The sequence below is a fragment of the Ochotona curzoniae genome, unplaced genomic scaffold (genome assembly GCF_017591425.1).
Source record: "Ochotona curzoniae isolate NIBS_2020 unplaced genomic scaffold, NIBS_Ocur_1.0 scaffold_2453, whole genome shotgun sequence".
NCBI classification, from domain to species: domain Eukaryota; kingdom Metazoa; phylum Chordata; class Mammalia; order Lagomorpha; family Ochotonidae; genus Ochotona; species Ochotona curzoniae.
Genome location: NW_024467094.1, coordinates 29,474,842 through 29,492,049, shown reverse-complemented (window position 1 = coordinate 29,492,049; position 17,208 = coordinate 29,474,842). Strand labels below are relative to the sequence as shown.

General features: G+C 57.8%; 3 protein-coding genes across 4 annotated transcripts; 1 reads left to right on the top strand and 2 right to left on the bottom strand.

Annotated features, from left to right (window-relative positions):
- Positions 1-1,095: 1,095 nt before the first annotated feature.
- Positions 1,096-7,899, bottom strand: MRPL10 (mitochondrial ribosomal protein L10). Of its 2 annotated transcripts, none has more exons than XM_041001213.1 (5): positions 7,832-7,899; positions 5,938-6,107; positions 3,106-3,270; positions 2,738-2,882; positions 1,096-1,947 (listed from the first exon to the last, which is right to left on the bottom strand). In XM_041001213.1, exons 1-5 carry the CDS (start codon positions 7,881-7,883, stop codon positions 1,691-1,693), a joined length of 789 nt encoding a protein of 262 aa, XP_040857147.1. In that variant the 5' UTR covers positions 7,884-7,899; the 3' UTR covers positions 1,096-1,690. The 2 variants fall into 2 exon arrangements, with proteins under 2 accessions (XP_040857147.1, XP_040857148.1); XM_041001214.1 differs by having other exon boundaries at positions 1,699-1,947; positions 2,778-2,882.
- A 356-nt stretch (positions 7,900-8,255) lies between these two features.
- LRRC46 (leucine rich repeat containing 46) lies at positions 8,256-11,844 on the top strand. Its single transcript, XM_041000985.1, has 8 exons — positions 8,256-8,265; positions 8,356-8,476; positions 9,402-9,510; positions 10,184-10,230; positions 10,464-10,573; positions 10,729-10,798; positions 11,070-11,215; positions 11,489-11,844. The coding sequence occupies exons 1-8, from the start codon at positions 8,256-8,258 to the stop codon at positions 11,842-11,844; spliced, it is 969 nt and encodes a 322-aa protein (XP_040856919.1).
- An 845-nt stretch (positions 11,845-12,689) lies between these two features.
- Positions 12,690-16,218, bottom strand: SCRN2 (secernin 2). Its single transcript, XM_041000543.1, has 8 exons — positions 15,938-16,218; positions 15,606-15,779; positions 15,203-15,384; positions 14,558-14,757; positions 13,956-14,171; positions 13,699-13,864; positions 13,184-13,364; positions 12,690-12,959 (listed from the first exon to the last, which is right to left on the bottom strand). The coding sequence occupies exons 2-8, from the start codon at positions 15,777-15,779 to the stop codon at positions 12,801-12,803; spliced, it is 1,278 nt and encodes a 425-aa protein (XP_040856477.1). The 5' UTR covers positions 15,938-16,218; the 3' UTR covers positions 12,690-12,800.
- Between the last annotated feature and the right edge of the window lie 990 nt (positions 16,219-17,208).

The following is a 17,208-nucleotide window of genomic DNA, read 5'->3' as shown; positions in this document are numbered from 1 at the left end:
CTCAGCAGGGGCAGCTGAGTTCTGAGGACAGCTGTCCTGAGGTCCTCGCCCCAGGCCATGGTCCCCCCCCAGGTCAGGTGTCCTCAATGCGGCAACATGGACCCCCAGAGCTGCTGGCAGGATAGGGAGCTGGCCAGAGCAATCACTAGCTAGCTGGCTGCCAAAAAGGGCCGGCTTAGCCAGCAGCAGCAGCCCCACTTCCTGGTTGGGCTGTTCTGCTCTTCTGCTGAGTACTACACTCAGTTACTCAATTCTAATTACAAATTGGCTCTCGAGAATGATCTTGAATTCATTCAGATCAATGTGACAGATTGACAAAGTGGCTTTCCTGGGATGTGGGATTTTATTGCTGGGGCCTCAGGCATGGCCAGCAAGGTTCCTCACTGGTTCCAGACATGCCTCAGACCACTGGAACCCCTGCTGCTTGATGCCCACACATGCTGGGTTCTGCGTCAGGGGTCCTCACAGCCTGTCAGGAATGTCTGTTGTCCAGGTTCACTTTAGCACTGCTATGGACCACCCTGGGAGGGACCTCCTTAGCTCCTGCCAGTGCCCAAGAGGCAGGCAGAGCCTCTGAGCAGATCAGAGGGCAGTGCTGGCCAGCCTAGCACTTTAGTCACTTCACAGTGATGGACCCTCCCTGGGCATGCAGCACAGGGCAGACACTGTGGAAAGCTGGTCTTGGCCCGGGCCACATAAGAGCTGCTGCAGGTCATCACAGCAGGCTGTGCCTATCCAGGACCAAGGAGGTTGCAGCACTGTGCCCAGGTCAGGAGACAGTGCCATGCCAGCCCAGAGCACACATCAAGGACACTGTTGGGCAGGTTCTAGCTACACTTCTGGTTTTGGACAGGCCTCCGAGTAGAGACCCCAGAATACTGTTTAGTTTTCCCCAGCCACTGTGCCCAAAGCACCCCAAAAACGTACCCACAGGCTGGTGGGTATGGCTTGAGCTGCTGTGAAAGGACTGTTGTGCAAAAGGTGCCATCTGTGGGTCAGGCACACAGGGAGAGAACACTGTTCCAGAAGGAAAGGGAGGTGAGGCAGGGAGGACTCTGAGTCAGTTTACAAGAATGACCTCAGACAGCAAGAGGGTAAGGAAAAATGTGTTTTATTTGCTCATAAAGTCACAAGGTGAGAACAAAGTCCCAGCGACAAAATTCAGGGTAAGGTCTTCCAACCAGCTGGGTCCGGTAGCCACCTGTGCTGCCATTCACTAGCTGTGTGACCTTGTGTAGACTCTTCCCTGCCCCCCCAATTTCTTCTCTGTGGAAGGGGCCCAGTATGGTGCAGGATGGAAGAACTGACACACAGACACAGCCCAGAGCCTGGTACTCGGCAAGCTCTGTAAGGGTGCCACTCCTGGAACCGTGACTTAACTGAGCCATGGCAGGTTGCACGCACAAGGGGACTGGGGAGACACACGCAGCAAGGGACCATGATCGAGGGCTGCTGTCCTAGTCTTTGCAGCTCCGCTGGAGAGCTGAAAGTGCTTCAGCTCCCGTCGGGTAGCAAGTAGGGAAGAGGAAGACAGTGGCACAGCTGCCAGCCTCCCCCAAGTGCTCTGCATCATGCCTGGTCTGGCACCAGCGGACGCTACTATCACTCCTCACCCCAAGTTCTTCCAGGCCTCTGCATAGCCAGGTGGGGCAGAGTCCAGGCATGGGGAGAGCAGGGCTTAACAAGCTGCCTAGGAGTCTGGAACAGGGTCAGGAGGGTCTGGCTTCCCACTGGCGGACACGGCAGAGTCTCTGTCACGTTGCTGTCTGATGTAATGATCCAGCAGGGAGGTCAGCCGGGCGGGCTGGTGTTGTAGCAGGTGGTGGGTACGGGCCCCAAGGAGGGCAAGCCCTCCGACCAGCTCTGCCTGCAGCAGGGCCAGGCTGGGCAGCTTGGAGTAGTGGATGAAGCCCTGCCGGCTGACAATGGTATCATCGACGCAGCCACCTGCGAGGACACAGGGTCAAACAGGCTCCTGCAAACCCCTCTCTTCTCTGAAAACAGCCTCACGACCCACCTGAGGGACTTGCCTCTGGTCCCCCCCAGTCTCCCAGCCTGCCCTAGCCCATGCCCATTCTGTCTGGGAATGACCCTTCCCCACCTTCCCAACCCTTCCCTCAGAACACTTATGTGTGCTGATCTACTGGCCCAGACCCCAACCAGTCAGTGTTTCCTGAAGTTTCTTGAAGACAGAATCAGGGACTGCTTAATGGACCCAGAGCTCCAGACTCACGGACACATGGTGGTCACGGCTACACAACATCACCAACACAATGACCACCACAGAACTAGGCATTTAAAAACAGTTAGGATGTGAATATTATGTGCATTTTAGCATGAGAAAAAATAAAATAAAAAGAATCTGGGAGGGGGTGTGTAAAGTAATCAGAGATCCATGGATCTGAATTTCAAGATGTGCGCATGCTCTGCTTCAGGCTAAAGGTATCGTGTCTGCTCAGCATCTTTCACTTGCAGTGTCTGAAGTATCTCCCTCCACTGTCAGACTCCAAGTATCTGATTCGTCTCTCTCCCTCTCTGCCCTCTCCAGTCTTCCTACCAGTGGCCGGGGCTAGTGAGGGGGGCAGGTGTCACAGCGACATCGCTGGCCTACAACAGACATGCTGCTTACTGGGGCTCCACCAGGACAGGATGTTCCCTCCCAGACGCCCCCAGGCTGCTGCAGCACAGCTCCCCGACCCCTGTCCTGCTCCCCGCAACTGCAAGGGTGCTTGCTCACCGAGCAGCGGCAGGAAAGGCACCGTCCTCAGGATGCGCACCATCTCCTTGACCTTGGGCTCCTCGCTGACCAGCAGCATGTTATGCCCCACAAAAAGGGGCAGCAGGTTTTGGTACTTGGACTGCTCCAGGAAAGGCTTCAGGACCTGGGACAGCAGGGAGAATAATTTTGGGGGACGGGGGGAGGGGGAGGAGAGGCTTTCAGGACGGACACAAGTGGCAATCCCAGGGTCCCCTCAACCCCCAACTGCAGTTCAGGTACCAGGTGAGAGGCTGGCTTCTGGGGGAAGGAGCGGGCAGCACCACACTGCAGAAGTAGCCCCCGAGATGTAGGGGGAGAGGGGCATCCCTGCCAGGGGTCTGTCCTACCTGGTTGGGGAAGACCTTCACCAGGATCTTGTGCTTGCGCAGCTGGTGCCGTAGGAGCAGCTTGTCCTCAGCGCTCAGAGGCACGTTCTGGCAGACGGCAATCATCCGGTTGTCCCTGAACACTGCTGCTACCTCTCGCTTCAGGAGCCGGACGAGGCCTGTCTCCTGCAGTCAGGACAGGACAGGGGACGTCAGCTGCCCACGATGCTCCCCAGGGAACAGGACAGGGATGAGCAGAACAGGTGGGCCCTGAGCCGAGCCACATCTAACCACCCCTGTCTGTACCTGCCCATTTTCCCTGGGTAACCAGACTGGAGGGCAGCGCTCCCCAACACTGTCCCACAACACTGTCCACCACATATTTCAGTCTGATACTGTCCTCCTGCTAAATCATCTTGTCACAAGATGGCTTTTTATAGTACGACTTTAAAACTCACTTTTATATATATATATATATATATATTTAGTTATTTGAAAGGCAGAGTTAACAGAGAGAAAAAGACAGAGATCTTCCATACATTGGTTTACTCCCCAAATGGCCGCAACTGCTGGGATTGTGCCAGCTGAAACTGGCAGCCAGGAGCTTCATCCAGATCTCCCGTGTGGGTGAGGAGCCCGAGCGCTGGGGCCCCATTTGTCTGCTTTCGCAGGTACATTAGTAAAGAGCTGGATTGGTAGTGGAGCAGCCCGGACTTGAATTGGAGCCCACGTGGGATGCAATGGCCCCAAACTGTCACATTTCAGAGAACAAGATTCCACTTCCTTAAGGCAATGTTCCTCAAAGTTGAGAAGAGCTGGAGAATATACTTACAGACCTCCATCAACACTGTTCTTTTTCTTTTTTTTCTAAAATGTATTTATTTATGTACTTTTACTGGAAAGTCTGATTTACAGAGAGAAAAGACAAAGAGGAAAGATCTTCCTTTCATTGGTTCACTCCCCAAATAGCCACAATGGCTGGAGCTGAACCAATCCAAAGCCAGGAACCAGGAGCTTCTTCCAGGTCTCCCACATGGATGCAGGATCTCAAGGCTTTGGACCGTCCTCGACTGCTTTCCCAGGCCACAAGCAGGGAGCTGGATGGGAAGTGGAGCTGCAGGGATTAGAACTGGCGCCCATATGGGATCCTAGTGCGTTCAAGGCGAGGAGGCCAAGACAGGCAGCACCACAGGCAACCCAAGCCAGGCCACAGCACTCGCTGTAGGGGCAGGCCCACCAATAGCTTTTGGTTATCAGCAACCGGCATAACCTTACAACTCATGTTGGCCTCAGACACGTCAGGATCTCCGATCTATGGGAGTGTGGTCTGGCCTTGGCACACAGGATTAAATAACCTACACTGCTGACCCCTGTGCGAGGAATTCAACATCTCAAAGTAATGTTAAAGATGCGGGGGCCACGGTCACCAGCACCAAGCGGAAGTTCTCAGTTCAAGAGAGTGATTCATTAGTTGAGACAGAGCGAGCATTCCTAACCTGGGACAGGCAAGCCCTATGCCCTGATCAGCAGGAAACAACTGCAGAAGTGATGAATCCGACCCTTCAGTAACGCTTAGATTAAGAGCTGGAAATCTCTGCAAGGGAATAAGATCGGACAGCTAGCTTAAGGTCATAAGCTAGGAGCCACATCCCTCCGACAGATCCCACCTGCCTACCTATCAATCAATGACCTTGCCCCAGGAAGTACTATCTGGGATCTGGGGCGGTATCATGAAACCATTCCCCTTCCCAAGATCAAATAAAGACTGGCAACATGGAAAGATGAGCTCTCTCTTCCCACAGCAGAAAAGGCAGAAACACCTCCCTCTCTCACCTCTCCCCTCCAGATCCTCTCCAACCCTGAACATACTCCATGTGTCCATACCCCATTAATAATAAAAACCTATATTTTTTAGGTACAGGAACAGGACCTGTTAAATTCATATATTCACTTTTTTTTTTTTCCCCAAGAAGCAAAGTGGTAGACAAGGAGAAACAGGCAGAGAGCTCCCAACTGTTGGCTCACTCCACAAATGCCTACAATGGCCAGGAGTGGGCCAAGCCAAAGCATCAGCCAGGACCTCAGACCAGGTCTCCGAATGGAGGTGATGAGCGAGTACCTGCTAATTCCCAGTGTCTGGATGAGCAGGAAGCTGAGTCAGGAGCTGAACCTGGATACCCTGATGTGGGACACAAGGGTTTTCATTGCCAAGCCAAGTGCCCACCCATTTCTGGTCTCTGTAAAGGACAGAACATGTCTCTCATTCCTCTAGGAGAAGAGGAAGTTCTGATTCCTTAAGGAGAGATTCTGCGTAGGCAGCTTTCACACACACAGTTTTGGATACACGTGAAGAATGAAGGAAATGCAGGAGCCGCCTGATGCATGGAGCCCAGACAGCAACGCAGCCAGTGGCGGATTCACCGTAAGGCACCTGCACCTGGAGGCTGCTTTTGTGATGCCGCCTGTGATGCCTGCATTCCACATGAGCACCGGTTCAAGTCCCAGCCGCCTCACTTCTGATCCAGCTCTCTGCTAATGGGTTTAGGAAAGCTAGAGAGGAAGGCCCAAGTGCTTGGACCCCACCAATCACATGGGAGACCTGGTTTCAACTTGGCCCAGCCCCAGCTGTTATAGGGTGGCCTCTTGCAGGTCAATCAATGTATGAAAGCTCTCTTTCTCCCTGTCACGGTGCCTTTCAAATATTAAAACTTACAGTACCTAAACCACAAGACCAAAGCACAGGAAGTGATTCAATGATGTGGGGACTGTGGGGGTCTTACTTCCCTGCAGTCAGAGAAAGGGTCACTTGAATCCACCATCCCACTGCCAGGCTGCAGGCTGCCTCCTCCTTACCTCCTTGGGGGGGCTGGGAGGGGGCGGCAGGCATCTCGGGTGCACAGTAGGTTTAGGGGCGATATACTCAGTCACAGCCATCAGCTTCTGCCGTTCAAAGTTCATCACACGACGGTGGCGGGTGACAGCCTTGGAGCCGTGGCGTACAGTCTGCAAGGTGGGCAGCCGGCCTGCGAGCAGAGAAGTCAACGTGGCGGGAGGCAACCTTCCTGGAAGCCCTCACCTCACGCTGGACTGAGACCAGCACGGGCGGGAAGAGCTGGATTCAGGACACGGAAACACCTGGCAGGACCCTGGGAGAGCCCAGGAAAGAGACTTCATCTCGAGGCCTCCATGTCTCCAAGCTTGTTATGTGTGGAAATGAGAGACAAAGGAGGAGATGCTACAAACACAGAAAAAAAAAAAAAAAAAGTGAGAGGGTTGAGCCAACTCAATCTTTTTTTTTAAGATGTACTTATTTTCATTGAAAAGTCAGGTATACACAGAGGAAGCTCCTCTGTCCACTGATTCACTCCTCAAGAGCAACCCCAACAGCTGGAGCTGAGCCAATCCAAAGGCAGGAGCCAGGAGCCTCCTTCTGGGTCTCCCACACTAGTGCAGGATCCCAAGGCTTTGGGCCATCCTCGAATGCTTTCCCAGGCCACATGCAGGGAGCTGGATGAGAAGCAGGGTCATTGGGATTAGAACTGGCACCCATATGGGATCCCAGCATATTCAAGGTGAGGACCTCAGCCACTAGGCTACCACACCGGGCCCAAGTCAACTCAATCTTAAACACCAAAAAGTAAAGAGTCCAAGTTTAGAGGCCATACCGTGTGTTGCTAACACTTAACCTCACCAGAAGCAGCCACAGACAATACGCAAAGAGGCTGGGTTCCAATAGAACTTTATTCGTAAAACCCAGAGACCAGCCCTGATGTCACATGCCAACCTTGCAACCAGTGGCTTTTGGGAAGCCTCATCCCTTAGCTAGCTGGCAATATCAGCAACCAGGAATTCCTAGGCACATGCAATGCCAAGCTCCGCCCTGGACCTGCCAGATCCGAAACCCCGCAGGGTGGCCCTGCAGATACAGGACAAGCCGACCCTGCCCACCCCTTCTCCACGCCAATGCACAGTGAAATGTGAAAGACACTTCTACCCGCTGTTCCCAAGGGGGGAACAAACGCTACCCTGCCCTCACAGTTCTGCCTGCACGCAACACCAGAGGGCAAGCGGGCTGGGGGACAAGCACTCCAAAGCACTGAGTCAAAGCGGCCCCTGAACCCTCCACGCCAGGGCCCTCCTTGATGGCTTCTCACTGTCCACCTTTACCAAGCCTGGGACGGGATCTCGGGAAAAGCTTCCGCAAGGTGGTGGCTCCAACAGAGAGAGTCGCGGATACCCTGCCAGGCAGAGCAGGATTCTAATCTCTCACTAGCCATGGCCTTGGCCGGACCCTCAGCTCCGTCTGAAATTCAGCTACCTGAGCCTTCCTCATTCGATTCGGTAGTGGGGAAGACCCAGACGAGATCGCGCAGGTGAAAATACGAATGGCCCCTTGCATCCTTACATATCTACCGCATTGGCATCTGCTGGCCCTGCTCGGTGAACACGGTCCTGCCCCATCAGGTGTGGACAGTTTAATAAAGGAGGACAGACGACCAAAACAGCCAGCGGAACAAGCAAGCCGCTGGGCAGAGAGTGGGAAAGGAAGGCCCCAGAAGGCGACAAAGGCTGAGACCTTCCGAGGGAACAGACACTGTGGTTCTGGACGTCCCGGCACTCCGCACGGGCTGAGGAGCCGGCGAACCGGCAACCGTGGCCAGGGAGCTGCTTAGAGGTCACGGGAAGGGAAGAAGCCGAGCAGGGAAGACAAGGACGAGGTGCCGTGAGGTCAGGAGCCGCTCCTTACCCGCCCGGGGCAGGAGACCCCCTCGCATGACTGCAGCCACGGCCGCCGCCATGTCCACCGGAAGCACGGCCCGGAGCTCGGCGCAGGCGGAAGGAGCTGAGGATTGTGGGGCAGCGAGCCCGGGGCCGGAAGTCGCGGGCTGCCTCGACACCCCGGGGGGTGAAGAGCGTAGTCCGCATGCGCAGAGCGAGGGGCACGCTGGAGCTGGATCTAGCCCCGCCCACCCGGGAGTCCGGTCTCCTAGCAACGACGCCAGCCTCCTGGAAATCGCTCCTGTCACCCACTTGCTCAGCCCTCCACCTCCAGACTTTCCACCCGGATTCACTCTTGACTTTTGCCTTTTATCAGTCTGCTCCGAGCTTCTCCCTCCTTCGGGCGCCCTGGGTTCAGGCCCAGGGCCGTCCTCGCTGCCTTAGGTTAGATGATGCCGGGAGGTGAGTAGGGAGGCGGGTAGGTGGGAAGAGCAGTGGAACGACGATGGGGTCCGGCCTCCGCTGGTCACCATGGGACTCACCTGTACACAGCGAGGCCCTGCCGGAGCAGCCCCGAGGAGGACCAGGAGGTGGGCGGCGTGTGCATCACTGAAGCCCTCATCACACGGCGGAACCTGAGTTTCCCTGAAGATGAGCAGCTGTCGGAAAGGATGTAAGTGCCTGGGGCAGCAGAGGAGCGCAGGAAGAGTGAAAGCCGCGGTGCCTCGTCCACTGGTCAGCTCACCTCGGCCTCTCTGGGCGGACTGCTCCACTCCAGGACATGGGAATGCCCAGCTGATACAACTTCTTTAAAAGTCATAACATTCTTCTGGCCTGCCCCGTGGTCTTGCAGCAGCCCACCTCGACTCCCAGTCCCGGCTGCTTTTTGGTCACTCTCCACACCTTTACTCCTTTCTCCTGAGAGAAACTGAGAGAGAGAGAGAGAGAGAGAGAGAGAGAGAGAGAGAGAGAGAGATGGACAGCCTCATCAGCTTCTGCTGGGAGTTTGTTCAAAATGAAAAAGCACAGGTTCACCCTGGGCCCATGGAATCAGAATCTGCACTGTGTGTGTGTGTGTGTGTGTAAGAGTTATTTCTTTACTTGAAAGGCAGAGTTAAATAAAGGGGGAGAGACAGAAAGAGGGAAGTTTTCCAGGTGCTGGTTCACTTCCCTGAGGGCCTCTTCTGGGTCTCCCACGCGGGTGCAGGGTCCCAAGGCTTTGGGCTATCCTCCTCTGCTTTCCCAGGTGCATGAATAGGAACGTGGATGAGAAGTGGAGCTGCCAGGAATCAAACTAGCACCCATATGGGATGTCAGGACTGTGGGCCACGGCTTAACATGTGATGCTACAGCCCAAACCTCCAAAATCCACCAGTTAGGGACCCCAGAGGAATCCCTGTGGGCCATCGCCTTGGTTCCCCCCTGCCCCTTCCTCCTCCCTCAATGTGGCCCTTCCCAGTGCCCTTAACGGCCAGCCAGGCCTCTGGAGCAAGCCTGTCTCGTGACCTGGATACAACCCCCTGAGCCAAGTCACTCAGCTGCCACCCCAGCCTGTGGCAGATCACAGGAGTGACACATCCCGTCCCCTCTGCGCACAGCTTCCACACCCTGGCCGACCTGCAGACCGTCCGCCTGGACCGGGAGGGTGTCACCACCATCAGCAACCTCGAGGGTCTCCAGAACCTTCACAGCCTCTACCTGCAAGCGGTAATGTCTCCCCACACCCCTCACCCCAAGTTCCCTTCTCTGCAGGCCGCGGGGAGCCTAGCAGCCAGCCGGGTCCCTTGTCACCCCCTGGCTTTCGTTTCAGCTGGTCCCAGGCGAGTCAGGACTCATGGAGACAGTGCTCCCCTAAAAAAAAAAAAAAAAAAAGGAGACCCTGAGTGTGCATCTCCAGCTCAAGTTCTCCACTCCCAGCCCACACCTGTCATGTTCTATAGCTCAAGCTCATTGCCGTTCCGAAGATGGAGCTATTACTGGCCCCTCTACATCCCCCAGACCCTTCTCGGCTGCTTCTCAGCCTGCCCCGGGTTACACACACCCAGCTCCCTTGAGCTCCGCTCTTCCCCCACCCCAGACCTTACAACTCAAATTAGGACGCAACCACTGTCTCCTCTGTGTGCCAGCCTTTTCCCTCCTCTCTGTGGCCCCATGGTTTCCTGCTGCAATTCTCAGGTTGTCCTGTGGTTGTATGGGTTGTGTGGTCAGAGAGCCATCTGCCCATCAACTTGGGCCTGCCCCAGGCTCACACTTGGACGAAGCAAATCTGCTTTCCCAGGGTGGCAACACCCTGCAAAGAATGGGGGTGTCTCCCTTAGAGGATCTCCCCCGTCCGGCCCACCACAGCTGGCTTTCCTCATCTCAGCGTCTCTTCCCGTAGAACAAGATCCAGCGGATTGAGAACCTGGCCTGTGTCCCCTCCCTGCGGTACGTGAAACTGGGGCTCAGGCAAGGGAGAAGCTGACAGAGCTTGGCAGCACCCCAAAGAACTGCTTCATATCTCTCCAAGCCTGGCTCCTTGGCAGGCAGGGGCGCCAGAGGGTTCAGCAAGCCCAGTCCTGCTTCCTTCACCCCCAAGGTGTCCTGTGCCCCGCTTGTCACCCAGCTGCCTGGCTCCCTTCTCCCGGCTGAGCCCGATTCATCCTGTCCCTCCCCTCCAGCTTTCTGTCTCTGGCAGGAAATCGAATCAGGCAGGTAGAAAACCTCCTTGGCCTCCCGTATCTCCAGTTCCTGGACCTCTCTGAGAACCAGATCGAAACACTGAAACTGGGTAGGCATGTCTGTGCCTGCATCTCCTCGTGCTGGCATCAGTCCCCCCTGCATGTCCACAACACAACGCTGCGTCATCAGGGACCCCCGGGGGCTCACTGAGGGGTGGTGGCAGGAAGGCCGGTGACATGCTCAGGCCCTCTCTGCCGTGCACAGGGGAGTTCCCGCAGAGTCTGCTCATCCTCAACCTGACAGGCAACAAGTGCACCACCCAAGATGGCTACAGGTGAGATGGGGCTGAGTGAGGATGCAGAGGTGCTGGCCCAGCTGCACCGCCAACTCCTCAGGCTTCCCTCTCAGCCTCCAACCAGGGGTCCCAGTCCAGGATGCCCCACAGGAGGCAGCCCAGAGCTTTCTGGGGCTATCGCAAGTCCATGTCCTTCCCAGGAGCGGCTGCTCCCAGGCGTGTGAGACTGAGGCCAGTGTCATTGCATTGCGCCCCCTCCTGGACACCATGGGTATCCTCTCGGGTATCCTGTGCTCCCTTTGCTGTGCAGGGAGCAGGTGACCAAGGCCCTCCCGCTGCTCCTGGACCTGGATGGGCAGCCCGTGTCAGAACGCTGGACCTCGGATGAGGAGCAAGCCTCAGGCGATGAGGATGAAGAGTTCCCGGAGCTGAGTGGTCCCTTCTGCTCAGACCAAGGTGACCATGACAGCTGTCATGTACCATGTGTGGACACCCCACCCATCCCCAGGGACCCATTGGCACTGGCCCTGCTCTGGGGACATAGGGGGTTATCTGGGGAAGTGGATCCAGCTCAGATCTGCACCTGGGTCAGGTGTCAATAGTTGCTCCCCCACCTCCACCCCACCTGCCTCAGGTTCCTCCAAACTGGGGATAAGTGGGAGGGGGGTTCAGCCAGAGGGGACTTCCTCCTGAGCCCAGGGCCCCTCGCAGCACCCTGGCTCCTCCCAGGCTTCCTCAAGGAGCTGGAGCAGGAGCTGAGCAGACTCCGGGAGCACAGGCAGCAGGAAGCGCTGGCAGACCACCTCCTGAGGATGGAGACGAAACCAACCCTCACCAGCCTGCCCCCGCTGCCCCCAGGAGTCCCCATGGCGGGGGACAGCAGCCCCTCTGCCATGCCCACGCAGGGGAAGGAGACAGCCCCTGAAGCCCCCGCCTCATCCCTGGCCTCCTCTCCCACCAAGAAATCCTGCCCTCTGATACCCAGACACCAGCCCAACTCCCAGGCAAGGAAGGGCTCCCATGTGGCCACAGCCCCCAAGACCTGCAACCCCACTAAAACTGCAACCAAAAGGGTCAAGAAATAGGTGGGCCATGTGAGTGAAGCGTGGCAGAGGGGCCCCTCCCAAGGGCCCCACCCAATAAAGTGTCTCAGCCAGGAACTCACCAAGACCATGCCTCTGTGTCACCTGGGGCATCTGGGGTCTGCGGGGCAGTGGGGGCGAGGGGAATTACAGGGGCTGCCAGAGACAGGCACAGCATGGGTCCCTATTTGACCACTTGGTACCCGAGTGGGCAGGAAGTGGGCAGCACTCCTTGTCAGGCCAAACCAGGGATCAAACCTTGTGGTCCTCACTGTCCCCAAACAGAAGGCAGGTTTGAAAAGGCTCACTTCCTGTCCCTGGGGCCCCTGCCCAACCTCCATGATTAGACCCTTCCCCGCTTCCTAAGAACCTGCTGCCCATGGGCCTGGCACGGTGGCCTAGTGGTTAAAGTCCTTGTCTTACGTGCACTGGGATCTCATATGGGTGCCAGTTCAAATCCCGGCGGACCCGCTTCCCATCAAGCTCCCTGTTTGTGGCCTGGGAAAGCAGTGAAGGACGGCCCAAAGCCTTGGAACCCTGCACCCGCATGGGAGACTCGGAGGAAGGTCCTGGCTCTTGGCTTCAGACTAGCTCAGCTCCAGCCTTTGGGACCACCTGGGGAGTGAACCATCAGATGGAACATCTTCCTCTCTGTCTCTCTTCCTCTCTGTATATCCGCCTTTCCAATAAAAATAAACAAATCTTTTAAAAAAAATAATAAGAAGAAAGAACCTGCTACCCAGTGGGGCAACCCCAGGCCCTGTGGGCAGCTCAGGCCAGCCCTTTGCCCTCATTTGGCTTTCCCAACCCCACCAGCCTTGGAATCAAGTTCACTGAGCAAGAAATCAAACATTTATTAAGGCCCAGGCCCAGCACCCCAGTCAAAACACAGCTGCAGGCTCCGCCTGAGCCCCACGCCTGGGTTCTGGGCCCGTGCCAGGCCGGCAGGAGCAGTACACTCATGCATAGGCCTGGCCCTCTCTCAGCACGAAGGCCTGGAAGAGGCCAGCCAGTTCCTGGGTCGACGGGCTCCACTCTCCGGCCAGCAACCTCCGCACGGCCTCTAGGCCTTCCTGCTCCAGATCGCACTGCTTCTGCCGGAGCTGCTGGCCCAGACCCTGCAGGCAGAGGCAGAGGGGCGCTCAGCCAGGAGTCAGGGCCTCGCATGTCCTCACACTGGCCATCCCAGCAGCTGGCCTTGAAGAAAGGGGTCCCTGTCTCCAGCCCTGGAGGCTCCCTCATTCCCCATCACTCCCCCAAGGGCTGCTCCATCAAGAGCAGGGCAGGTGTGTGCCAAGGGGAGTCTCTATCCCCTGGTGGGGGTTGTGGGTGACAGGGGTACCTGCTCGCTCTCCATCAGCCCCAGGGCCGCCTGGTGTCCCCGGTAGAGAGCATGCCTGCGATCCACCTGAGTCTGGAATCGGGGCAGGGTCCGAACAGGGTCCTGTGCTCCGAAGGTGGGAGACAGCACCTGGGGGGACTGGGCCACCCCCTGTCCAAAGATGAAAGGTTTGAACACAGACCTGGTTCACAGATGGAAGAATAAGGTGGGTGACACCCTCTCACCTCCTTGTCCCATCCCAACATCCCTCCTCAATACACACACACACACACACACACACACACACACACACACACACACACACACACACACACACACACACACACACACACACACACACACACACACACACACACACACACACACACACACACACACACACACACACACACACACACACACACACACACACACACACACACACACACACACACACACACACACACACACACACACACACACACACACACACACACACACCCCCTCCTCGCCTTCCCCGGCCTAGTCCTGTTCACCTGGATGGGTCTGGTGTAGCTGTGAGGAAGTGGACGCAGGGCTGCCTGGGGTCCCGGGGCAGGATGGATACCATGCTGGCTGTGGTACGGAAGCCTCCGGAGTCCATGCAGATGCCACTCTCCTTGTTTCTGAGGATGTCCATCATCACCTCGGCTGTGAGGGTCCCTGCCAGGGAGGGGTCGGTGAGCCAGCCGGGAGGGGAGGCGGAGGGCATGGACGAGTGCCTCCTGGCCCACTCCCCACCGCCACTCCGGACCTTGCTCTCGCCGCAGCAGCTCTCGTCCGGCCCGGAAGCGAGCCTTGGCAGCCTCCATGCGCACAGGCTGCCGGGTCAGGGAGAAGACTTGGGCAAAGTCGAAGGCACCATGCCCATCCCACCAGCCCTGGGCCCTCGCGTGAGTCCGCAGCTCCGGATGCTCGGCTGAGATGTCTGTGCCGATGCTCAGCTGGTTGGACAGGTTGCGGGCCCCCTCTGTGGAGGACATAGAGGTGGAGGAGGGGAGGCGCGTTCACGTGTCATCACGCACCTGCTCCGTGCTGGCACTGGGTGAGGCCCGAGGACATGAGGGTGAGCAGGACAACCTACCCTCCTGGAGCCTTCAGGAGTAAGGTTCAGGGGAGATGGACAAATCATGGGGTGAGCATCCTGAAGGAGACAGGAGCCCAAGTACCCAGAGGCATCCAGGAGGGCTTCACAAAGGAAGCAGCTAGCTGGCTGAACCATAAGAATTCAGCAAGTGAAGGGAGCCAAGAGCTCCTGGGAGGTTTATACCTGCATCCATCCAGGTCCACCCTGCCTCAGGGACGTTGGCCTGATGGGGTTGGGGGGCGGTACACCTCTGGGAGGCAGGTCCTTACCCTGGATCCTCTGCACGGCCCACAGCCTCCCGGCCGTCTCTAGCACCCATGCCTCGGCACGGTCAGCCAGCAGGAAGGTGTTGTGGTAGCAGAAGGGCGTGGGGTCCTCCCGACAGCTGCCCCCCTGTCCGTAGCGCTCCAGCAAGTCTGTGATCACGTGCCAGGCCTCCCGGGCAGAGCTGCTCCGCTCAAGGGCCAGCCTGGCAAAGAGAGAGAGCTCTCTAGGGCATAGGGTGGGGGTGGAAGTGCCAGCAGATAGAAGAGGTCCAGAGAGGGTTGGTGGCAGGCCGCAGTCACACAGCACATCCATGGGCCAGCGGCCTTCCTCCGAGGGTCCCTTCAACCCCTGCTGGGGGCTTTTGTAGACTGAGCCTCTACATGAACATGTGGCTCATAACATTTTACGTCTGGGAAAGCCAGCTGGGAAGCCGCTGCCAGGTTTTGTGGACCAGGAGAGGTTCCTTAGCCTGCGCTGACGGAAGTGGGAGAAAGAGGAGGGGGCGGGGCACCCCTCCCCCACCCATCCCTGGGCAAAGCCAGCAGAGAAGAACCCTGGGAGCCAGGGTCGGGGTGAGGTTGGGGAATGGGGAGCCTGGAGCCAGAACTCTGCCCTCAGATTTCCTGTCTGTGGGGTGGGGCCCACACCTGAGCAGGTCCATGCCCAGCAGGGCTTCCCCCTCGCCCACTGGCTCCTTGGTCCACACAGCCTCATTGCCTATGCAGACACCATGCTCGTTGGCGCCCATCTCAGCGCCCCAGAGCCACGAGGGACGGCTGAGGACCACGGCGTGGGTCTTTGTCACCTGCTCCACCTCAATGTAGGTGCACTAGAAGGGAAGAGGGAAGAATCTGCTCAGATTTCACTTCGCGGAAGGTCTCGTTCCCATTTCACAGCTGAGGCAGCTGAGGCCCACTGAAGCTGGGTCTAAGCAGCCTCCCAGGTGTGTGTGTGTGTGTGTGTGCCCGTGCGCGTGAGGGCAGAGGGAGAAAGTCCCAGAAGAAAACCTCTACGTGCCCCTCCTCCCAGCAGCCCGGGGGTCTCCCCCACCTGCAGCCGGCTCCCAGGAGCGTGCGTGCTTGCGGGCACGAACACCACCTCCTGCACCTCATCCCGGGGTCGGTCCGAGTTCTTGGCAAAGATCACAGCCGGGATGGCCGAGGCCGGGGGCACAGAGACAAAGCAGTCGCAGGAACACGGAGTGTCCGGGCTCGGCGACGCCATCTGGGTTGAGGGGTAGGAGGGGGCAGGGCTTGAGTGTCTCCCTCCCAGGCCACCTCTGCCCAGCGCTGGCCACAGCCACCCGTGCAACGGGAAGACGCTGCAGTGGGTTCCGGGAGGTTCAGCACCGCCCACACGCGTGCACAAACCGAGGCACTCACTGTCCGCCGGGGTGCAGGCCTGGGCGTCGTCAGCGGCTACCGGCGTCCCTGTCCCTGCTGGAAGCCTTGATCCCTAGGGGCAATCGTGGGACCCTCTCTTGACTCTGGCCCTGCAGGCCCAGAAGCCGCCGCACTTCCGCTCACCCTTGCTCGGCGCCTCCAGCACGGTCTGCCCCTCACCTTCTGCCCCTCCGAGACTCCCCTGGCTCACTGCCCGGCGCCGTCGCCTCGGCTTCGGGTCAGGTGCGTCCCATTGGGCAGCCGCTCCCAGGTGACCGGGAAGGCCTTTGGCCCCGAGGGCGGACGGCAACCTGCAGTTCCCCGCGCCCCCCGCCAGGGCGCGCGCCAGCACCGCCTCTTGGAGCGGCTTCTCGCAGGTTCGCCGGCTGCTTGCCCTAAAGGGCTGGGGCGAACCCGCGCGCTCCTGCGGCGGGCTAGGTCGGCCTGCGGCAACCCGCGTGGAAACGGGGGTATCGGGGGATGCGCGGACCTCCGGAGATTCAGGAAAAGCCTCAGCCTCTTTTAACCTTGGCTTGGATTCCCAAGGGGCAACCCCGGGCTGGTGGCGCCTCTGTAATGATCTGCGGAGCAGTCATGGGGACATGTGGGGATAACTTCAGTGAATGCATTGTTTATCTTTATTTTCATATTGATTTCAAAAGCAGAGATGCAGAAGGAGAGAGACAGAGCTCCCATCTCGGGATACTTCGCCCCTCCACATGTCCCCATGGGAGCCAGGAACTCTATCCACCACTCCCACATTGCAGGGTAGGGAGGATGCGGGCCGCAGGTGGGTGTAAAGAACCCAGCCTCCTGCAGGAAGCTGGATCAGAAGAGTGGGGGCAGGAACGGGGCCAAGTCGAGCCTCCGTTGTGCTGGCGTTTCATATGGTCACAAGTCCCAAGTGTTTCACTTCCCATCCAGCTCCCTTCTAACTCTCCTGGAAAGCAGTAGAGGACAGCCCGAAGCCTTGGGCCCCTGCCATCCCCATGGGAGACCTGGAAGAAGCTCCTGGCTCCTGGCTTCAGACTTTCAGCTCCTGCAGTCGTTTGGGAAGTGAGCTACAGTCTACCTTTGTTGTTGTTGTTTAAGATTTATTTATTTTGATTGCAAAGTCAGATATACAGACAAGAGGAGAGACAGAGAGGAAGATTTTCCTTCCGATGATTCATTCCCCAAGTGGCTGCAATGGCTGATGCTGTGCCGATCCGAGGCCAGGAGCCAGGAACTTCCTCCAGGTCTCCCACGCGGGTGCAGGGTCCCAAAGCTTT